The sequence below is a fragment of the Geotrypetes seraphini genome, chromosome 11 (assembly GCF_902459505.1).
Source record: "Geotrypetes seraphini chromosome 11, aGeoSer1.1, whole genome shotgun sequence".
NCBI lineage: Eukaryota > Metazoa > Chordata > Amphibia > Gymnophiona > Dermophiidae > Geotrypetes > Geotrypetes seraphini.
In genome coordinates, this window is record NC_047094.1 from 122,636,618 (window position 1) to 122,655,617 (window position 19,000).

The 19,000-nt window shown below is 45.5% G+C and overlaps 1 protein-coding gene across 6 annotated transcripts in view; it reads right to left on the minus strand.

The window, feature by feature from the left end:
- GMEB2 (glucocorticoid modulatory element binding protein 2) overlaps nucleotides 1–19,000 on the minus strand; it is a 134,477-nt gene that overhangs the window by 43,083 nt on the left and 72,394 nt on the right. For all 6 annotated transcript variants that reach the window (XM_033963346.1, XM_033963351.1, XM_033963348.1 and 3 more), the window contains exon 7: nucleotides 14,848–14,919. In XM_033963346.1, coding sequence (XP_033819237.1) covers nucleotides 14,848–14,919 — 72 coding nt within the window. The remainder of the gene's footprint in view (nucleotides 1–14,847; nucleotides 14,920–19,000) is intronic.

Genomic DNA, 19,000 nt, shown 5'->3' on the forward strand with positions numbered 1-19,000 from the left:
ATTTCATGAAAGTATGGAGAGTAGACCAAGTAGCCATCCTACAAATCTCCTCGGGCAGAACTGCCCAGAATTCCTCATAGAGTGTGTTCTCAAAGAAATCAGTGGCTGCTTACCACACCTGATATATGCTGAAGAAATAGCCATATGAATCCATATTGAAATGGAAGCCTGAGAAGTTGATTTCCCCAGACGGCTAGGACTCATTAGTACAAAAAGATGATCTGAAAGACGAAAATAATTTGTCACCTCAAGGTAATAAAGAAAAACTCTTCTAACATTCAGCAAAGCCAAGAATGTCCTTTTCCTTCAAACCCATGGCATGGCATGGCAGGTAGCCAGACTTCCTGATTTATGTGGAAGGCTGAGACCACTTTTGATAACATGGAAGGTACCATGCATAACGAGACTCTTGTCTCCATAAACCTGAGGAAAGGCTCTCTGCATGACAGAGCCTGCAGCTCTAAGACCCTTCTTGCTGAAGCAATAGCTACCAGAAAAACTGGTAAGATCCATCAGCCACCTCTTGCAAGGGCTCATATGGGGCCTTGTAGAAAGAATGCAAAATCATACTGAGGTTCCAAGTCTGGAGGATGCAGTCACATCACTCCTTTCAAAAATTGTGCTACATCAGGATGCGAAGCCAAATAAACTTTTTCTACTCAAGCCCTAAAGCAAGAGAGGCCTGCCATCTGTACTTTGAGGGAACTAACCACCAGGCCTTTCTCTAGACCAGGGGTGTCCAACCTGCGGGTCGAGGGCCGCATGCGGCCCTGTGAAGTATTTTGTGCGGCCTTGGTCGAGGGAGATACAGTGTTTTCCTCTGCTGCCCCCGGGTGCTTACTGTCTTGCCGGCTCTCTCCTCTGTCTTGCTGCAGTGTTTGCACATTTGTGCAGCCCCAGAAAAATTATTTTCGGCTAATGCAGCCCAGGGAAGCCAAAAGGCTCTAGACTATCCTGCTCTAGACTATCCTGAAGGAAAACTAGGACCACTGACATCGGAGTCCAAAAAAGCACCGCCAGTATCTTAGATCTTAGGAGGGTAGCACTAAGGCTGTGCATTCAAGAGCCATGCCATAAGTCCAAAGAGTACTGGACCCCCAGGGCTACTGGACCCTTTGAGAGAAGAGTTGAATGAAGTGGCAGTTTGAGATATTGGTCCCTCTGTAGACAGACCAGATCCACGTACCATGGCTGACGTGACCAATCTGGGGTAACCAAGATTACCAACCCTGGGTGGGTCGCTATTCTTCAAATCACCAGGCCTATCATGGGCCCTGGGGGAACACATACAACAGCCCCTTCTCTGACCAAGGTTGTATTAGAGCAGTGGTTCTCAACCCTGTCCTGGAGGATCCCCAGCCGGTCAGATTTTCAGGATATCCCTAATGAGTATCATGAGACATATTTCCATGCCTGTTTCCTCTATTATATACAAAATCTCTCCCATGCATATTCATTAGGAATAGTCTGAGAACCTGACCGACTGGGGGTCCCCCAGGGCAGGGTTGAGAATCACTTTACTAGAGCGTCCATGCTGGCGGTTCCAGGCTCAAATCTTTGGGTGAAGCGAGAGACTTTTTTGTTGGTTGCTGACACTATCAGGCTGAACATCGGACATCCCCAGTGATGCACAATGCTGTTGAAGGCCTTCTAAGAAAGAGACCATTCCCCTGGATCTAGAGTCTTCCAGCTGAGATAGTAGGCCTGCACATTGTCCACTCCTGCTACATGTGCTGCTAATATTGCTTGCAGGTGGACTTCTGCCCATCAAAATAACAACTGGGCCTCCATTCTCAATGGGGCACTCTTGGTGTCCCCCTGTCTGTTGACATATACCATTATCTGAGAAGACCCTGACCATTTTGTCTTCCAGGGTAGTCTCCAATGACTGCGGCACTAAACAAATGGCTCACAGCTCCAATCTGTTGATGGACCATTTTCTCTGAGAAGGGCGACCATCGGCCCTCAACTGGATGACACTTGTAATGACTCCTCAGCCATAAAGACTAACATCTGTCATCAGGATCACCCATGAGGAGATGCATAGAGGTAAGCCTTTTGACAATGACTCCAGCTGGAGCCACCAATGCAAACTCTAATGTGCCCCTACCATCCAGGCCAACAGCATCTGGAGGGAATCCGTTTGCGGAGACCAATGGGACAACAATGCATCCTGAAGAGGGTGTAAATGAGCTTTTGCCCAAGGAATGACCTCTATGGTCGCTACCACTGACCCCCAGCTTCTGGAGATAGTGTCAAGCAGTGAAATAGCAAATTCAACTCGTTAAATAGAAGGAGAAATTGAGGAGCAGAACACAGTGCAGACACAATGGCGGTGGAGGCAAATATAGTTAACATTTTCTATACAAACTCGCGAGTACAGGCAGTTCCCAGGTTAAGAATGAGTTCCTGGGAGCTGGTTGTTCTTAATTTGGGACACCGGAGGAGATCTTCATCGCTGCCCTGTGTTGCCCGCAGTGGCGGCTGGACCCGGAGGTGGAATTCGGGCAGGCACTGTGGAGGACGGACCCTTGACATCATCGGGTCCATCTCTCCTAGCTGGGATTTTCTTTAAATTGTAGCCTGCTGCCGCGGTGTCTTTGGGAGCTGCTTGTTCTTAATTGGGACGCCAGAGGAGATCTTCTTCACTGCCCCGTGTTGCCCGCAGCAGCGGCTGGCCCCGAAGGTGGAATTCGGGCAGGCACTGTGGAGGACGGACCCTTGACGTCATCTGGTCCATCTCTCCTAGCTGGGATTTTCTTTAAATTGTAGCCTGCTGCTGCGGTGCGGCCGCAGGGCGTGGCCGAAGGGGCGTGCCCTAAGGGGCAGGTTTCGCCACTTGGAGCATTTTTTCCCTCAAGCATCTCCTCCCCACTCTGCCTTCCCCAGTCCCCATTTCTCTTCAGCGTCTTCTCCCCACTCTGTCTTCCCCATTTCCCTTCAGCGTCTTCACTCCATTCTGTCTTCTCCATTTCCCTTCAGTGCCTTCACCCCACTCTGTCTTCCCCATTTCCCTTCAGAGTCTTCTCCCCACTCTGCCTTCCTCATTTTTACCCTCAAGCATCTCCTCCCCACTGCCTTCCCCAATCCCCATTTCTCTTCAGCGTCTTCTCCCCACTCTGTCTTCCCCATTTCCCTTCAGCGTCTTCTCCCCACTCTGTCTTCCCCATTTCCCTTCAGCGTCTTCTCTCCACTCTTCCTCATTTCCCTTCAGCGCCTTCACCCCACTCTGTCTTCCCCATTTCCCTTCAGCATCTTCTCCCCGCTCTTCCCTACTTCCTTTCAGCGTCTTCTCCCCACTCTGTCTTCTCCATTTCCCTTCAGCGTCTTCTCCTCACTCTCTTTCCCATTTCCCTTCAGCGCCTTCTCCCCACTCTGTCTTCCCCATTTCCCTTCAGCATCTTCTCCCCACTCTTCCCTACTTTCTTTCAGCGTCTTCTCCCCACTCTGTCTTTTCCATTTCCCTTCAGCGTCTTCTCCTCACTCTCTTTCCCATTTCCCTTCAGCACCTTCTCCCCACTCTGTCTTTCCCATTTCACTTCAGTGTCTTCTCCCCACTCTGCCTTCCTCATTTTTTCCCTTCAGCATCTTCTCCCCACTCTGTCTTCCCCATTTCTCTTCAGCATCTTCTCCCCACTCTTCCCCACTTCTTTCAGCGTCTTCTCCCCACTCTGTCTTCCCCATTTCCCTTCAGCGCCTTCACCCCATTCTGTCTTCTCCATTTCCCTTCAGTGCCTTTACCCCACTCTGTCTTCCCCATTTCCCTTCAGAGTCTTCTCCCCACTCTGCCTTCCTCATTTTTTCCCTCAAGCATCTCCTCCCCACTCTGCCTTCCCCAATCCCCATTTCTCTTCAGCGTCTTCTCCCCACTCTGTCTTCCCCATTTCCCTTCAGCGTCTTCTCCCCACTCTGTCTTCCCCATTTCCCTTCAGCATCTTCTCCCCACTCTTCCCCACTTCCTTTCAGCGTCTTCTCCCCACTCTGTCTTCCCCATTTCCCTTCAGCGCCTTCACCCCATTCTGTCTTCTCCATTTCCCTTCAGTGCCTTTACCCCACTCTGTCTTCCCCATTTCCCTTCAGAGTCTTCTCCCCACTCTGCCTTCCTCATTTTTTCCCTCAAGCATCTCCTCCCCACTCTGCCTTCCCCAATCCCCATTTCTCTTCAGCGTCTTCTCCCCACTCTGTCTTCCCCATTTCCCTTCAGCGTCTTCTCCCCACTCTGTCTTCCCCATTTCCCTTCAGCGTCTTCTCCCCACTCTTCCTCATTTCCCTTCAGTGCCTTCACCCCACTCTGCCTTCCCCATTTTTTCCCTTCAGCATCTTCTCCCCACTCTGCCTTCCCCATTTTTTTCCTTCAGCATCTTCTCCCCACTCTTTCCCACTTCCTTTCAGCGTCTTCTCCCCACTCTGTCTTCCCCATTTCCCTTCAGCGTCTTCTTCCCACTCTGTCTTCCCCATTTCCCTTCAGCGTCTTCACCCCATTCTGTCTTCTCCATTTCCCTTCAGTGCCTTCACCCCACTCTGTCTTCCCCATTTCCCTTCAGCGTCTTCTCCCCACTCTGCCTTCCTCATTTTTCCCTCAAGCATCTTCTCCCCACTCTGCCTTCCCCAATCCCCATTTCTCTTCAGCGTCTTCTCCCCACTCTGTGTTCCCCATTTCCCTTCAGCGTCTTCTCCCCACTCTTCCTCATTTCCCTTCAGCGCCTTCACCCCACTCTGTCTTCCCCATTTCTCTTCAGCGTCTTCTCCTCACTCTGCCTTCCTCATTTTTCCCTTCAGCATCTTCTCCCCACTCTGCCTTCCCCATTTTTTCCCTTCAGTATCTTCTCCCCATGCTACCTTCCCCATTTTTTCCCTTCAGCGTCTTCTCCCCACTACCACCATTTCCTGTCGCCACCTCACCGCCCTTTAGCACCCCTCGCACAGCCTGAGAATCTCCCTCCCTCCCCCTTACCTTCGCGGCGTGTTAGTAAAGTAATTTGCTCAAAGCCGGCTGAGTCTGTCTGCAGTCGCGTGTGTGTGGGTGGAAGTTTCTCCTCTGATGCAACCGGAAGTTGAATTTGGTTCAGAATGGGTTTTTTTCTTGTTTTCCTCCTCTTAATCTAGGGTGCATCTTATAGAGCAAAAAATGCAGTAATCAAGTCCAGACAAGAGAAGCTAGGGTACGGGCTCTTCGCTCTCTAGAGTTCGCAGCCTGAGAAAATAGGCATGTGGCATAAAGGATGCTGTCAAGACTGCTTTGACTCCCAAAGTCAATGCCTCGAAAAACCTCTTAAGAACTACATCCATTCAGTGATCATGAATATCCTTGAGCACCACACCACCCTCACTCAGAAGAGAGGTAAGTAATCTGTGCAACCAAGTTATCCACTTTAAGTTGAGTAAACAGCTGCTGTCATTCCTGTGCCGGAGGATACAGCCAAGAGTTGGCTCTCACTACCATGAGAGACCATTCTGGAGAATTCCACTGCTCTGTGACTAAGATATTAATGTCAGGATACCAGGGAAATGTAGAAGATTGAACCCTCACTCTACTCATAAGGGAGGAGGAAGTAAAAGAGGGGACCGGCTGGGAGTCCAAATTTAGCTTTCAGAGGGACTCAGAAATGAGATTCAGCAGAGCCGAGGGTATGAATAGGCACAGAATCATGATCATCCCCAGAATCCAGAGCCACCATGGGATCCCAAGCACTAGACAGCAGCCCTGCATCCCCCGAAAGGGAGGGCACATCTTGAGATAGTAAGGGAACAGTGAGAGTTCCATCGTCATCTGTATCTCTATCAGAAAGATCTCTCAAACCCTGGTCAGCAGTAGATGATGAGGCAAAAGCACCCTGGGAGGCCTTACCAGAAGCACTGCTAGCCTTTGCATGATCAGGATAGCTTTCCTGAAAAGCTTTCCACATCAAATTGTGGACTTCAGAGCAGTACAGAGCCACTAGTAGATGACTTTAATTTGCGTCTCTTGGACTCTGCAGAATCCACGCCCTTATGCATAGGAGGGCCGCTGTTTCTGGGTCCAAAAAAGATCCAAACCGCTGGCATAGCTGCCCGTTTCTCAGCCCAAGAGCACAAAGGGGAGGCTAAGTCAGATGCTCCATCCCTCCTTCCTGTGCACATAAGTGGTGCAAGAATGCTTCTCCGGCACACAATTTATGCATTCCTAGCATGAATTCTGGGACAAAATGAGAAGTTTTGGAGATGCAGGAAACTTTTGAAAAAAAAGATCACTAAAATCAAAGATGGCCACTGACAAGATTTTGGCACCAAAAACACTCAAAAAACAGCAAAATAAAACATTAAAACTGGCAAATTTAGGATTTTAGGGGTGAGGGAACAGGGAAACAAATACAAACCACCAAATTCTTGATTTTCAGACCCACCCTCTCCCCAATGCACCTCATAGGCAATGTGCTGCAGCCTGCAATAGTAGCTAGAAAGGGAAAATAAATCGCTGCCTCATGAAGAACGTACTCCATGCTTTGGGCTGCCAGTTGGACATGGTGAGTGGGTGAGCCCCCACCTTCACGGACTGATGAATGTGCAAAACCATGATGCTGAGCCTCCTATGGATGCCTGACAGCCTGAACTCAAACCCCTTCCAAGCAGTCCCGAGCCTCAAAACCACTTCTGCATACTGGCTAACAGGATTGGCCTGTCAGCTGCAGACCACAGTCTGCTACTCCATGCAGGCAGAGCTGAACCCTGGAATCAGGAAACTCTGAGCACCAAAAACTGAAGAAAATATAGGCCAAAAAAATGACTAAAAGAAAAAAGGCAGAGCAGAACAGAAACACTCCTTCAGGCTTATGTACAGAAGGAAAAACTGTAGGTGGCAGTAGAGCTCTCAGTGAAATAGGAGGGTTACATAAAACATTCAGAGTGGATTCCTTCTGCAAAGGCTCAGCTATTACACTAGAAATAAAATTGGTACTACTGCAATCTGAGTTAAATCTCAATTGATAAGTGATATTGGTGTTGAGGGTGAGTGTAAACAGTGATACTGTTGGTATGTTTACAAACAGAGCAAGACTCACAAGATTTATATCCATGCAGAAAGGGCATCTGGCAAAGCAGAAGGGACCAACTTTTCTCTTAGATATTTATTAAGATTATATGCAACATGCATGAGGTGCCAAAATATGTCAATGTCTGTTCAAAATGCTTAGTATCTCCTTAGCTAAATGTGAAAACCTCAATTTATTTTATAAACATGCTTTTTCTAGTAGATTAGATAATTGGTACTGGTTTTGTTTTGTTCTTGTTTATGAAACCTGTTTCAGTAAGACTTAGATGTGTTTCCATTGCAGTGATAATACACTAATTCACACAGTTACACTTTAGTTAAAGAGGATTGGTTTGTCTTGGTTAATAGAGGTTTGTTTGGTAGTTTTTTTGAAGCAAGCACTTTCTGCTGTTGTTAAGAAGTACTTCTTGCTGTTTAAAACATCACTGTAGCAATATACTGATATACAGTGTTTAACTATAGTTCAATTGAATAGTTTTGATTTGAAAACAGAGTTCTTATTGAGTTTATTTTTCTGCTGCCATTAAGAACATATAAGAACATAAGCAATGCCTCCGCTGGGTCAGACCTGAGGTCCATCGTGCCCAGCAGTCTGCTCACACGACAGCCCAACAGGTCCAAGACCTATGCAGTAATCCTCCATCTATACCCCTCTATCCCTTTTTCCAGCAGGAAATTGTCCAATCCTTTCTTGAACCCCAGTACCGTACTCTGCCTTATTACACCCTCTGGAAGCGCATTCAGGTGTCCTCCACACGTTGGGTAAAGAAAAACTTCCTAGCATTCATTTTGAATCTGTCCCCTTTCAACTTTTCCGAATGCCCTCTTGTTCTCTTATTTTTCGAAAGTTTGAAGAATCTGTCCCTCTCTACTTTCTTTATGCCCTTCATGATCTTGTAAGTCTCTATCATATCCCCTCTAAGCTGTTATGCAATGTATACAAATACTTTTTACTGTATCAGTTTAGTTTTTTCCTTTTTTAAACAGACTGAGCTCCTCATTTTTATTTGACTACAATCAAATTTTTGCTCTCTGTTTGAGCTTAGTCTTTCTCATTTGAAGACAGTAAGCTTTTCAGCTCTGTCTTAGTATATTCCTTCAAGTAAAAGCTTTATTTTATGTCACAGATTCTTAATGCATTATTTTGTAATGTGCCACTCAAATTTTTATATTTTTGCTTTGTTGATTTTCTTAGGCTTGGTTTTCAACCATAACGCTTATCTCCAGATTTGTACTTTGTAAGGGATTTTATCGGAGAGTATTTTAAATATTTTAGTTTTTGAACTCTTTTAAATATTTGTCAATGTTATATGGCTTTTATATTTCATTATGTATGTATTTTATGTCATATTGCTTTTTATAAATTCATCATGTATTTTATGTTATTGTTTTTTATAAATTTATTATACATTATTGTTTTACACATTTTTTGTAACTTATGTTCATATTGTTTTACTAGACTGGACTCCTGATAAAGGTTTTTGCTGAAACACTGCCAGTGTTAAGTCATACCTAATAAAGAGCTTGTTCCTTTGCATCCCATTCACAAGTCTCGCTTGTTCCCATTGTGTTTGTTTGACTTTGTGACTTTTCGTGGGACTTTTTTTGTTCTTCTTTTCTTTGTGTGCTCACACAAAAAATAGGTCCAAACCACCAAAGCTACAGCTAGTTTGCTTTCATGGCAATAAGAAAAATCATGTGTGTGATTTAGTATTTGTGGAAAACAAACAAGTAAATATGGAAATCATAATATTTGCAGCCATGTGGACATTTTCTCACAAGCAATGGAAGGCACAATATGCCAGGACACTCTACCAGGCAATGAAGATTTTCCAGGCTACTCTTGAGAAGGGCATGCCGGCAAGAAGGCAGAGGCAGCTGAGAACTGTGAGAGCCGGACAGAGAGGCAGCCGAGGTCAGTGAGAGCCTGGAGAAGCAGGAGCAGGGAGCCAGCAAGGAGGAAGGAAGGAGGAAGCCAGAAGAGGAGCGGGCAGCGGCGAGAGTAAGCTCCGCCCACCCGCACCGCGTCAGTGACCGAATCATCGCCCGGACTCCCCCTTAAGAGGGGGGGAGCCGTGGCGCGTGGCTTAGAGCTGGGAGAAGCAGGAGCAGGGATCCAGCAAGGAGGAAGCCAGAAGAGGAGCGGGCAGCGGCGAGAGTAAGCTCCGCCCATCCGCACCGCGTCAGCGACCGAGTCATCGCCTGGACTCCCCCTTAAGAGGGGGGAGCCAACGGCGCGCGGCAAAGGCGCTCGCCTTAGCGAGAGCGCCTTTGCGAAGGGCCTTGAGAAGGGCCGGGCCACTACATCCAGGAACACAAGGAAGGACGGCAGGTAAGGAAGTAGCAGGCACAAAGGAGAGCATACACTTTCAAGCGAAGTATATAGACACAGGCATAGTAAGACAAAGGGGCAACAGGAGCAGAAGATAAGGATCAGGGAGGATCAGAAAGGACCATACCCACACACGACTAAGGGAAGAGACAGGCACAGAGGCACAAGGCTCAAGAGTCAGGTCTGAGAGGTAGCATACACGCACTTCAGCACTACGCCCAAGAACACACGCAAGGAGTCAGCACGGTAAGGGAGTAACAGGCGCAAAGGAGAAAGAAAAAAGAAAACACACATATACAGATAAGTGAAGCAAAGGCTCAGAAGGCGCTGAAAATAAGGAGCAGGTAGGTCAGAGGGGACCACATCCTCACAAGAGCAGGGAAAAGAGGCAAGCGCAGAGGGAGCAGAAGAAAACCAGCGGGAACTGACGACAGGGAAAAGGTAGGCCCAGTAGGCAGGCCCAAAAGGTAACATACACGCACCTCAGCATATAGGGTAGCGGCAGAGGAAGCACACACAAGCGAATAGAGAGCACACACAAGCAGAGAGCACACACACAAGCAGAGAGCACACACACAAGCAGAGAGCACACACACAAGCAGAGAGAACTCGCACAATCAGAGAGAACACATACAAGCAGAGAGAACTGACACAGGCAGAGAGAACACACGCACGCACAAGCAGAAGGAAGCATAAGATGAGGAAGATCAGGAAGAGCCAGGAACAGTTGTGAACGCACAAGAAAGAGTACAGGAACTTCTAGAAGGCGGACAAGAATGGAAGCTACAGGAGCCCAAATGTTGAGCTTCCCAGTGTACTGCACGGACTGTCACATGTACGACTACCTCCCCTCGGGGAGGCAGTCATATGTGTGCGCACGATGTCAGGAACTGAAGAGCTTGAAAAGTGAAGTCAGTCATCTGAAGCACAGGATCCGGGAACTGGAGGGACTCTACATCACAGAAGACCCCTTCCAGTCAGACGATTACCCTATGAGAGAGAGGAACATCGGGGAACAAGTCAGGGAACTTGAGAAGTTCATCGAAGACACCTACAGGAGAGTGGAAGAGTATCGAGGAGATGAGAAGTACATCGAGGACGACTGCAGGAGGGTGGAAGAGCAAGAACATGAGCAGCATAGGAACAAGGAGTCTGCACAGAACGGAGGACACGAACCGTCTGACTCCGAGGCAGAAGGATCCCATGGAGGAAACACGAAGGAGGAAGAGGCAAGATCCTACCAGCACTTTGAGGGAGAAGAAACAGGAACCACCAAGGACACTGATCTGCGACCACAGCGGAGACTGAAACAAGGGAAATCTGCAGTCCTGGTGGGAGACTCGATCCTAAGACAGGTGGACAGTCACATTGCAGGAGGGAGAGAGGATCGGCTGGTGACCTGCCTCTCAGGAGCAAGAACCAAGGATATCGACAGAATTGAAAGGATCCTGGAGGGAGCAGAGATGGAAGAGACGGTAGTGTTAGTCCACGTCGGGACGAATGATGTCGCCAGGAGAGACTACAGCAAGAAGGCACTCACCAAACAGTTCAAGACCCTGGGAAGGAAGTTGAAGATGAGGATCCAGAGGATAGCATTCTCGGAGATCCTACCAGTGCCGAGGGCAGATGTGAAAAAGCAGACGGAACTACAATCAATAAATGCGTGGATGAGGAGATGGTGTGAGGAAGAGAGATTTCACTTCGTGAGGAACTGGACAACGTTCTGGGGAAAGAGTAAGCTCTTCAGGAGAGATGGACTATACCTGAGCACGGTGGGAACTAGACTATTAGCAAACAACGTCAAGAGAGGAATAGAACAAGCTTTAAACTAAGAGGAAGGGGAAAGTCGACAGTCGACCAGATGTTGATGATTCAGAAGACAGTATCCCGAAAGGATACTGAGTGGGGAGAGTGCTGGGAAGACACTAAAAAAACGACAAAAAGCACCAAACAGGTGACGAATAACCAACGGAGCCAGACAAATCCAGAAGGGGGTAGGAGGAGTCTACTACAAATGGAAGGCGAAAGGGAACAAGAGGAAGGGAAAAAACACATCAAGGAAGCATATCAAGTACCACAAGGGGAAGACAAGAGAGACAATGAACAAGAGTCTGCAGAAGGGGACGGAAAGAATAATGAATCACATGGGAAAATAGCAAGAAAACAAAAATATGAAGACTTACATTGTATGTACACTAATGCAAGAAGCCTGAAGAACAAAATGGGGGAACTAGAAACTATGGCCAAGAATGAGAACCTGGACATCAAAGCAATCACGGAAACATGGTGGAACGAGGAGAACAGATGGGACACAGTACTGCCAGGGTACAAACTATACCGGAGAGACAGGACATATCAGAGAGGAGGAGGAATAGCACTATACGTAAGGGATACCATTCAATCGACCGGAGTGGATGCAGCATCAACAAATGACCAACTGGAATCAATATGGATTAAAATACCAGGAAGAAAGGGAACTGAGACAAAGATGGGCCTGTACTACCGCCCACCTGGGCACACAGAAGCAAAGGATAAAGAACTGAGAGCCGAGTTGAGACGAGAATGTAATAACTCAAACACCATATTTATGGGAGATTTCAACTATCCCGGGATAGATTGGAGCCATGGAGTTTCAAAATGCTCAAAGGAATCGGAATTCCTGGAGGCTGTACGGGATTGCTACTTGGAACAGCTTGTCAAGGATCCAACGAGGGGGGCAGCTACTCTAGATTTAATCCTCAACGGACTGAGAGGACCTGCCCACGAAGTGGAAGTAGTGGGACCATTAGGAGACAGTGATCACAACATGATCCAATTCAAAATGGAAATAGGTAGGCCAAAGGGGAGGAGAACCATTGCAAAAACGTTCAACTTCAAGAAAGGGAACTATGATGCCATGAGACAAATGGTAAGGAGAAAACTCAGGAACAGCCACAGAAAGGTACAGACAGTGGAGCAAGCCTGGACCCTATTCAAGGACACGGTAAACAAAGCGCAAAACCTGTATATACCCAGGTTTAGAAAGGGGCGCAGAAAGAACCAAGTGAGAGACCCAGCATGGTTAATCAATGAAGTTAAGAAGGTGATAGGAGACAAGAAAAAATCCTTCAGGACATGGAAAAAGGACAAAACCGAGGAACATTGGAAAGAGCACAGGAAGCATCAAAAAGAATGTCACCGTGTGGTCAGAACAGCGAAAATAGAGTATGAAGAGAGACTTGCCAAGGAGACATGGAATTTTAAACCATTCTTTCGTTATGTGAAAGGAAAACAACCTGCGAGGGAGGAGGTGGGACCCCTGGATGAGGGAGACAGGAAGGGAGTGGTAAAGGAAGAAAAGGCGGTGGCGGACAGATTAAACACGTTCTTCTCGTCGGTATTCACAAAAGAGGACATATCCAACGTGCCGGAACCCAAAAAATTCTTCAAGGGGGATCAAGAGGAAAAATTATTGTGCATGGAAGTAAGCCTCAAGGACGTACTCAAGCAGAGAGATAGACTAAAAACAGACAAATCTCCGGGCCCAGACGGAATCCAACCGAGAATACTAAAAGAGCTTAGAGACGAAATAGCCGAGTTACTACAGCGGATTTGCAACCTATCCTTTAAAACATGGGTGATCCCGGAGGACTGGAGGATAGCGAATGTTACACCCATCTTCAAGAAAGGATCCAGAGGTGACCCGGGGAATTATAGACCGGTCAGCTTAACCTCAGTTCCGGGGAAGATGGCCGAATCACTAATCAAAGACAGTATCAATGAGAATATAGAAAAAAATAAGCTGATGAGAACAAGCCAGCATAGTTTCTGTAAAAGTAGATCATACCAGACGAACCTACTGCACTTCTTTGAGGGGATAAGCAAACAATTGGACAAAGGTGACCCCATAGACGTAGTGTACCTTGACTTCCAGAAAGCCTTCGACAAGGTGCCTCATGAGCGCCTACTAAGGAAACTGTGGAACCACGGAGTGGAAGGAGACATACACAGATGGATCAGGAACTGGCTGGCGAACAGGAAACAGAGAGTAGGAGTGAAAGGTCACTATTCTGACTGGAAAGTGGTCACGAGTGGCGTCCCGCAGGGGTCAGTGCTGTGACCGCTCCTGTTCAATATATTTATTAATGATCTGGAACAAGAGACGAAGTGCGAAATTATAAAATTTGAGGATGACACAAAACTCTCTGGTAAGTTTAGCACAGTTGAGGAATGTAGAGAACTCCAAAGGGACCTGAACACATTGAGTGAGTGGGCTAATAAATGGCAGATGAGCTTCAATGTGGAGAAATGTAAAGTCATGCACATGGGGAAAGGAAACCCGATGTACAATTACACGATGGGGGGATATCATTACATTAGATTACTGATTTCTATTCCGCCTCAACCTTGCAGTTCTGGGCGTATTACAAAAGAGACAACTGGACATTTCCAGGATAATTACAGAGAGAATTCTGGTCATTTCCAGGAGAAGTTACAAGAATAATGGAGCTGTATATTTCAAGAGCTACAAGATGCTGTACAAATAGAAAATAGTGCAGATCCAGTATATATACCGTTAGGGAAGCAGTTGACATGCTTGAGGCTAAAGAGAAGGGAACTGGTGAAGGGGGGAGGAAGGGGGAGTTGTGTTGAGGGTGGTCCGGTTGGGGTTAAGCCATCTGTATAAAATTTTTGAATATCATTGGGGGAGGGCAACCTAGAAAGGGACTTGGGGATCATGGTGGATAAAACAATGAAACCGGAGGCACAATGCGCCGCGGCCTCAAAAAAGGTGAACAGAATGTTGGGCATTATCAAGAAAAGTATTGCTACCAGAAGCAAGGAGGTTATCCTCCCGCTGTATAGGGCGATGGTGCGACCGCATCTGGAGTACTGCGTTTAATACTGGTCGCTGTACCTTAAGAAGGATATGGCGATACTGGAGAGGGTCCAGAGAAGAGCAACAAAAATGATAAAGGGCATGGAGAACTTTTCGTATGCTGAGAGACTGGACAGGCTGGGGCTCTTTTCCCTGGAGAAGCGGATCATGAAGATCATGAAGGGTATAAAGAAGGTAGAGAGGGACAGATTCTTCAGACTGGCAGGGACAACAAAAACTAGAGGGCATTCGGAAAAATTGAAGGGAGACAGATTCAGAACAAATGCCAGGAAGTTCTTCTTCACTCAGAGGGTGGTGGACACCTGGAATGCACTTCCGGAGGAGGTAGTAAAACAGAGCACGATTTTAGGTTTCAAAATGGGACTGGACAAATTCCTGAAGGAAAAGGGGATTGAAGGGTATAATTAGAGGGTATAATTACAGTACTAATGCTTTAGAGTAATAGATCACTTACAGGTCATTGACCTGGGGGGCTGCCGCGAGAGCGGACTGCTGGGCATGATGGACCTGTGGTCTGACTCAGCAGAGGCGATTCTTATGTTCTTTCTTTCCAAGTAAAATATGACTACACAGCAGCGCACAGGTCAAAACCCAATGGACAATACATACCCGCAATAGACAAGCTCCAATCACTGCTGTCCTCACAAGTTTCTATAGTGATAGTTGCAGGAGATCCATTCACTGCAAGTTACAAACAAAATACAGTTTAAAATAAATATGATTTCAAGATTAATATCTGACAGGTAAAGAAGTTGAATACATTTATCATTTTTCAAATACATAAATAAAGGGAGACAAGGTTACCATCCTATTCAAATGAACCAGTCTTAGTTTATGGCACTTCGGGCCCAGAGATGCTCTCCTACAGTAGATAATAATAATAATAACTTTATTTTTATATACCACCATATCACAAACAGTTCTAAGTGGTTTACAAGGGAAAAGACTGTATACAGACAGCGACATTACAGAGAACTTTCGAAATTACATTGGCATGTTAAGTTTAGTCAGGTTTATCTGGAAGTGTTATGCTTCATATTAGCTATGCTGTATTTGCTCATTGCTGACGCAGAGTTAAACATGTATGTATAAGTATTGTTTACTTTTTCTGTATTGTTGCCTATAATTCCAATAAAAAGATTTGAACTAAAAAGAAGTACATCAGATTGAGGTACATCAGGTTGAAGTGGGGTCAGAGAAGTTTGTCAGAGATAAGTTTTTATTGACTTCCTAAACGTTTGGTACGAAAGTGCGTTTGAGATGAAGTTGGTTAAACATTTGTTCCATTTGCCTGCTTGGAATGATAGTGTTCTATTGAGGTATCTCTTGTAGGTGCATCCCTTTAGGGATGGAAAAGTGAACAAGTAGGTACTGCGTGTATTAGTTGTGCCTGGGAATTCAAATTGGTGAGACAGATAGGTTGGGGGATGAACTTGTCATGGTTTTGAAGCAAAGGCAATCAAACTTAAAAATGGCCCTTGCTTCCACAGGCAGCCAGTGTAATTTTTTGTAATATGGGCTTACATGATCTGATTTCTTGAGGCCATAAATGAGATGGACTGCAGCCTTTTGGATGACTCTAAGGGAAATTGGAATAATATCTCCATGCATGCCTTGCGGTAAAAACAGGACTGGATCAGCCTCTTGGGGTCAAGGGGATTACAGTGAAGACATTGATCAGCTGTTCTTTATCTCTATGAAATAATTACACACTGCAACTATAAAAATATTTGTCCAATCTGTTGTACAAAGACATGCATATATATTAACAACCAGCTTGCAAATAAAACCCTCTCCAGACTTCCACTGGTAAAGTTCTGACTGAAATATCTCAAATTTTGCCTGCTATTAGCTTTCTTAATGTTTTTTGGCATATTTTTCCACCATATTGGGCAGGATAAACCATCCATCTGACTCAATAAGGCAAATCTTATGTTCTTATGCAGAAGACACCTATCATGCTATTACTACATGTACATTTTCTATTGTGTATATTGTGAAACATCACACTTGCTGCACACCAGCCAGCTACCACAGCAAATGAGATCCTCAGATCTAGCAAACAGTTTTATGGTTTTATTTGCATCCACTGCCAAGCATCACTGCATCCAATTTTTCTGAAATATAACTGAATATTGGAACATGGTCTCAGTTGGGTTACAGTCCCCATGAGCTTTCATTTTCAGTCTTCTCTAGCTCAGTCAGTCCAACAACAGTAATAAGCTAAATACATATGCACCCTGAATCTGGCTTCTATGTCTCACTCTCACATTTAGAAATGATGTGAAGAGGGGCGGAGCCTGCGCAGCAACGTGAACGGACGCATGAAGTGATCGCTCCTCCACACCCGCACCGATATCTTTGATTTTAGCGCGTTCCAGCTGTGCTTCATAACGCCTTTTTACCCTCCCTGCAAAGGGCTCCATTCACTCATGTCACCGCCGAAAAACTCCAAAAGTGACGCGACCCCGACTCAGCCTCTAAGTGGTAAGCGGCCCAAAACTGAATCGCCGGAAAAAATGGCGCCCAGCCACGAGGAGTCGCAACTCGATATCATGATTCGAGAAATGCGCTCCTTCAAAACAGTAATGGAGGAACAAGTTGAGGCAACAAAAATGGTACGGGAGGAAATTGAGTCACTCAACTCGCAATTTGTTGATGCTAGACATCGCCTTGATGTACTAGAGGAACAGACTGATGCACTAAAAACTAAATCTCTCCTCGTGGACAAGCATGATAAACTAATCACCACCCTTCAAAGGGATATTGAAGATATAGCCAACCGCAGCCGTCGAAATAACTTGCGAATCATCGGGATTCCTGAATCATCTGAGGGATCAGATATGATTGCCTTCCTCACCTCTCTCCTCCCGAAAATACTGGGCCTTACCTTCACGACCCCGCTTGAAATAGAACGCGCCCACCGGGTCCCATCTCATCTTACTGCTCATCAATCTACTGCCAGGCCAATTGTCGCGAAGGTACTGCGATTCCCTCATGTGCTGCAAATCATGAATGCAGCCAAATCGCATCAGCAGCTTCTTTACCAAGGAAAAAGGTTTTATATTGTTCCAGATCTTGCAAAGTCCACTGCATCTAAACGGAAAATTTTCCTCTCTCATCGTCAAGATCTTAAAGACATGGGAGCCAAATATGGACTTATGTATCCAGCGCGTATGAAAGTCACATACAACAATCGCACCACCTCATACACCGACCCGGAGGACCTCAAAGAATTTATCCTTTCTGTAAAGAATGCTATGACTTGAATATTTGATGTTATTACTCTTTTTGGCTGGAACCACAGTGTTTATTTTCCTGAAATGGTGTGGAGCTGTTTCCTATGTCACTTCTACCGTCTCTCACTCTCTTCTGCAGGTGCACCCATAAACTGTTTGTTCTGTACACATATGGCATGTGTTTGTCTTGCATTTCTATGCTATGTGCTTCTACTATTTTCCTATCTTCCCTGTCTCTCCTTTCCTCTCTCTCTACCCTGAAGACTAAATATTTTCTGAACAGTATTGTTTGGTATTGCTTCTATTTGCATATACTTGATTGTATGTTCTTTTATATTGAATATGGCTGATTTACACATAATGTCATTCAATGTTAATGGGCTAAATCACCCCATCAAAAGGAAAAAAATCTCTAATTATATTAATTCCAAGCATCCTGATGTAGTCTTCCTCCAGGAAACCCATCTTCCCTCTGCAGCTTCACTTAAACTCTCCATCAATGGCTACTCCTCTTCTATCTCGTCCCCTGCTTCTCACAAAAAGAAAAATGGTGTAACCATTCTTTTTCATAAAAACCTTCCCATAACTATTCTAGCACAGAGGACAGACATGGAGGGAAGATGGTGTCTGGCACATGTTGTGTTACACTCACTGGAATATGTATTCTTAAACATTTATGCCCCAGTTTTGGACCACCCAGATTTCTTTCGAGAACTGCAGACTGCTCTCATTGGATTTAATTCTTATCCCTTGATTTTAGGAGGAGACTTTAATCAAATACAAGATTATTGTTTAGACCGCTATTCCTCTTGTAAGCCCTCACATTCTAAATCTTATCAAGAAGTGATCAACCTTAAAACAAATTTCTCCCTGCAAGACCCCTGGAGATTATTACATCCAAAAGGCAAGGAGTTTTCTCATTTTTCTCCACCCCATCAGACTTACACCAGAATTGACTATTTCTTGATCTCTTCCCAACTCGTCCACGTCCTCTCTTCTACGCTTATACACCCAATAACTCTTACTGATCATGCGGCTATATCCCTGCACCTTACCTTGCTATCTACCAACTCCAGATCCCCGGTATGGGGACTAAACAACCACTTGCTACTAGATTCTGATATTGTTGACAAAATAAAATCCTTCACCTCAGAATTTTTTGCTATTAATTCTAAAGATCCTGAAATTTGTCCCTCTATCATTTGGGAAACATATAAGGCCTCCCTCAGAGGGGAATTTATTAAACTCTCCGCATGGAAAAATAAAATCTTATCGCAGAAAGAAAAAGATCTAGAAACCCACATTAAACAACTTGAATCACAACATATGTCGGGACTCTCCTACGACCCTTCAATTTATCAACAATTATTGAAATTAAAATATGAATACAACTGTCTCTCTTCTTCCAGGGCTAGGAAAGATTTGTTTGTGCTGGCTTCAGGACATTATATAGGAGATAACACTATGGGCAAGCCCCTTGCCAGATATCTTAACACTAAAAAAGTAAAAACTAATATCTCCTC